At 39.7% G+C, this 4,348-nt stretch overlaps 1 protein-coding gene across 1 annotated transcript; it reads left to right on the plus strand.

The window, feature by feature from the left end:
- Positions 1-2,615: 2,615 nt before the first annotated feature.
- Positions 2,616-3,077, plus strand: LOC131317348 (uncharacterized). The gene is made up of 2 exons (XM_058346907.1): positions 2,616-2,739; positions 2,847-3,077. Exons 1-2 carry the CDS (start codon positions 2,623-2,625, stop codon positions 3,075-3,077), a joined length of 348 nt encoding a protein of 115 aa, XP_058202890.1. The 5' UTR covers positions 2,616-2,622.
- The last annotated feature ends 1,271 nt before the right edge of the window (positions 3,078-4,348 follow it).

Raw genomic sequence — 4,348 nt, forward strand, 5'->3', positions numbered from 1 at the left:
TGGATGATGGGTTGGTGGGTGTAACCTCTGACAAAAGTATGTTAGCCATGTTTGCAATGCACAAAGACAACAACTCTAAAGTGATTGATATTTATATCCATAACCCAATGTTGGTGCAGAACAAACCGAGTGGTGAAAAGGTATTGTTTTGACTAGGGCTGACCCTACTGTGCAATGTGATGACTTTGTTTACCTTGATGACTTAGTTGACTTTGATGACATAGTTGACCTTAATAAGATAGTTCAGCTGGATGAAGGAGTAATACCAGCTGGACCACCGGAGGAGAATGAAGATGCTGATTCTGATAGAGATTTGAAATGTGGTGATGATAGTGATGAGGAGAGTGATGAGGGGAGTGATGATTACAATTTTAGTGGCTTTGATGAGTCATCTGAAGATGATGAGGAGGTTGAACAAATGCTTGCGATTAGAAATGAGGAAGAACTTAGTGATCAAACTAATGACCAATGGTGTTCATCAAATCCAAATGATGAGGATGAGGATGAGGGTGGCCACATAACCAAGCACAAATTAGTTGAGTTTAATAAGGACAAGGTGATAAGCACCCAATTATGCAATGCAGGGTGCGCTAGTTATCTAGTTTTAGTTAATTTAAGCGTTATTTAGTTATTTTTAATTGCTTTTGCTCGTAAGGCATTTTAGTTTCATTTTGTAGAGAAACCGTTCAATACAGGGATTTTTAAGCCAAAAGCTTGTCACGGATATTCAAAGATCAAAAAGGACCAAGAACAGAATCATCGAAATCCAAGCCAAAGAATTCAAGGACCCGTAGATGACCCGTCGGCTCGAGAATGCAAGCCAAGGATCAAGAAGCATGTGCTGGGATAGATGCTCGGTACCGGTACCTTGGATTTTAATCCATCGGTACCAAGTAGCTTATGAAGGCAGTCAAGCGAAGCTCGGTATCGGTGGAGGGGAATTGTTCCTATCGGTACCGAGTAGGTTACAACGGAAACTTAAGGCAGTCGCTATTGGTACCGAGGGTTTCAGAAAGGGATTTTTGAAGCATTTTAGAATATTCCGTGCGCGCACCTTGGAAGATATAAATAGGAGTGATGTCACTTGTACAGAAAACTTTTGTATTGCATAATTTAGATCTAGCCTAGATTTGTTTGCTTTTTGAATTGTTCTTCATTTCCAGCACTTTAATTCTAATTTCCTGCTTTAGTTAATTAGTTTTTGCTACTTTTGTCTTCATTAAAGTTGTAGCCGCTACTCCGATCTATCGTTTAATCTAGTTTTCTTCAAGTGTTATTATTTCATTATGCTTAGTAGCTTTTTGCTCGCTCTTATCTTCTTAGATATGTGTGAGTAGTTTTCTAGGGTTAGGTAATGGGGTGATTAGCACCCCATGGCTTGAGTAAAAATTGCATTTTTCACCAATAAAGTTTAAATCTTTGATTCAAAAATCGATGTGTAGTTCGGGTTTGTTTGTCAAATTGGTAAGGTGTTAACCTCCTTGATCATGTGTAGGTAAGAGCATCGCCTACTTACCACACATGATGATTGGAGCTCTGTCGCTCGATGTGTTTGCTAAATAAATTATAGAGCTAGCTTGATAATTAAACCATCTTATCTTCCAATTTAGGAATCTTAATTGAGTATCTTAAACCACGTAATTGGGTAAAAATGTGATTTAACTCGAGTCGTGGGTGTTAGTAATTCCTAGACCTAACCTGCTTTCTATCCAAGTTTATTCGCTTTTAATTTAGCCTTTTTACTTTCCACCGCAAACGTAAAACAAAGTTGGCTGCCTAAAAGCCGAAAACCCGTGCTTACTTCTACAAATCCAACTAAGCTGTACTAATTATTCCCGTGGGTACGATCCCGGTCTTCCGGATTATTATGCTTCAATTGGACATTTATACCCTATGCTTGGGGTGATCTTATTCCTTATATCGCAGCAAACGAAGCACAAGGCTATGAAGAACCCCAAGTTTTTAGAGGGCATGGTTTTCCCTAATGTTCATGCCTTCAGAGCTCTCCTCAAAGAGTTCCACATTAGGGAAGGGTGTGAATACACCTACTTGAAGAATAAAGCTACTAGGGTGACTGTTATTTGCAAAGAGAAATGTGGTTTTAGGTTACATGCATCACCAATGCATGCTGAGAAATTATTCCAAATTAAGAAAATCAGGGCTGACCATTGTTGTACCAGGCAATACATCAACAAGTATGCAACAGCCAAGTGGATAGCTGGCAAGTACATGATGAACTTGACTGATGAACCAAATAAAAATGTCAAGAAATTGAGAAATGATGTTAGGAGGGAGTGGATGTTGGATGTGTCTCGTAAGAAGGTTTACAGGGCAAAGAGAGCTGCTCTAGACAAAAACCAAGGGAATCACAAAGAACAATACTTGAGAATAATGGATTATTGTCAGATTTTGATCAACAAAAACCCAGGGTCAACTACACTTCTTAAGGTGGAAAGGATGGGCTTAACTATGTTTTTCCAAAGGATGTTCATATGCTTTGATGCTCAGGCTAAGAGATTCCTTTTCATTGGTTAAGATGCATGCTTCCTTAAAGACCCTTTTGGTGGACAACTAATGCATGCAATGGGAAGGGATGCCAACAACTAAATGTACCCACTATGTATGGCCATTGTTGAAGTAGAACTAAAGGATGGTTGGGGTTGGTTTTTAGAGAATTTGATACAAATCATAGGAAGACCTGAGGATAAGGGATGGTGTTTCATGTCTGACAGGCAGAAGGTAACCTTATTCATTGTTCTTTGTTAATGGCATAAATTGATGTTAATTTTATGGGAATATATTATTCTGTCCTTATTTTATATGCTAATTGCAAAGATTGATTGCAGGGTTTGATTGAAGCATTCAAAAGATTGATGCCTAATGTGGAGCATAGATTTTGTCTGAGGCATATGTATGCCAATTTCAACAAGACCTACAAAGGAAAAGAGTATAAAGATTTGTTCTGGGGAGCAGCTTTTGCTTACACAGTTCTAGAGTTCAATGATAAAATGGCAGAGATTAAAAGTGTTGATAAAAAGGCACATGAGTGGCTGCTTCAGGAGGAAAAAAAGGTTTAGGCTAGAGCCTACTACCACCCTAGGTCCAAGCTAGGCTAACAGAATGGACAACAACATGAGTGAGGGGTTCAATACTTGGATAAAAGAAGCAAGGGAGATGTCCATACTCACACTAGTAGAGACAACTGATGGTAAGGTATGTGGAAAGACTTGAATACAGTAAGAAGTTCAAGGGTAGGTTATGCCCAAGTATTAGTAAGAGTGTTGAGAGTAAAAAGGTGAATGTAAGAACACTAAATGTGATTTACTCAGGAGGGACAATATTTGAGGTGACTAGTGTAGATAAAACCTTTATGGTTGATATTGAGGAGCACACCTGCACTTGTAGAAGGTGGGATCTGAAAGGAATTCCTTGCATTCATGGACGTGCAGCCATCATAGCTCACAAGGCACAGCCTGAAGATTATGTTAATGAGGCTTACACAACCGATACATTTGTTAGGACTTACAGCCATAGGATCAAACTAATACCAGATAAAAGCTTGTGGCCACAAACTGAATGTGATCCAATAATGCCTCCACCTTTAAAAGTGCCAATTGGGAGGCCAAAGAAGGCTAGGAGAAAAGGAGAGGATGAGCCTAATAATCCTTTCAAGGTTAGGAAGCATACAACTACTACCATGTGCAGACAATGTGGACAATTTAAGCACAATGTAAGGACTTGTAAAACACCACAAGATAGTTGGGTTAAACATAAGGGCAAGTACTATGGAAAACAGAAGACTAGATTTGGAGGTGGTGTGCCACCAGCCGATAGGCCAAAAGAAAGTGGAAGTGGGTCTGTTGGCAGAGGAAAGGGGACTGTTGGCAAAAGAAGGGGAAGAGGAACTAGCAGAGGAAAGGGAAGAGGAATTGGGATTGGGACTGTGGCAAGTGGTTCTGTTGGGAGAGGTGCGGGAGGAGGCATTGGGAGTGGTTCTGTTGGTGGAGGCAGTGGAGGGGGTATTGGGAGTGGTTCTATGGCAACTGGTGGTTCTACGGCAATTGGTGAAACTGTGGCAAGTGGTAAAAGGAAGGCAGTTGATCAACCACAACAGAACCAGGTGTGTATGACATAACTTATGTGGTACTTGTGTGTGTATTTTGTGATACTTTTGTGTGTTTGTTATGCTTCCAATTATTTTACTTAATTGTGTACATGAGTCACCTTCAATTTACTATACTAATGCCTATGACTTATGTGGTACTTGTGTGTGTATTTTGTTAGGCTTCCAAGAGATTAAAAAAAAGTTGGTGAAGGTTGGTTTTCAAGTCAACAATCAAGTATTTCA

The sequence above is a fragment of the Rhododendron vialii genome, chromosome 2a (genome assembly GCF_030253575.1).
Source record: "Rhododendron vialii isolate Sample 1 chromosome 2a, ASM3025357v1".
Classification (NCBI taxonomy): domain Eukaryota; kingdom Viridiplantae; phylum Streptophyta; class Magnoliopsida; order Ericales; family Ericaceae; genus Rhododendron; species Rhododendron vialii.

Bases quoted from the DNA above. Each gene is read 5' to 3' on its own strand.
- LOC131317348 (XM_058346907.1), top strand. From the start codon at position 2,623: ATGGCCATTGTTGAAGTAGAACTAAAGGATGGTTGGGGTTGGTTTTTA. The intron at 2,740-2,846 runs GTAACCTTATTC...GATTGATTGCAG, and splicing joins TCATGTCTGACAGGCAGAAG to GGTTTGATTGAAGCATTCAA.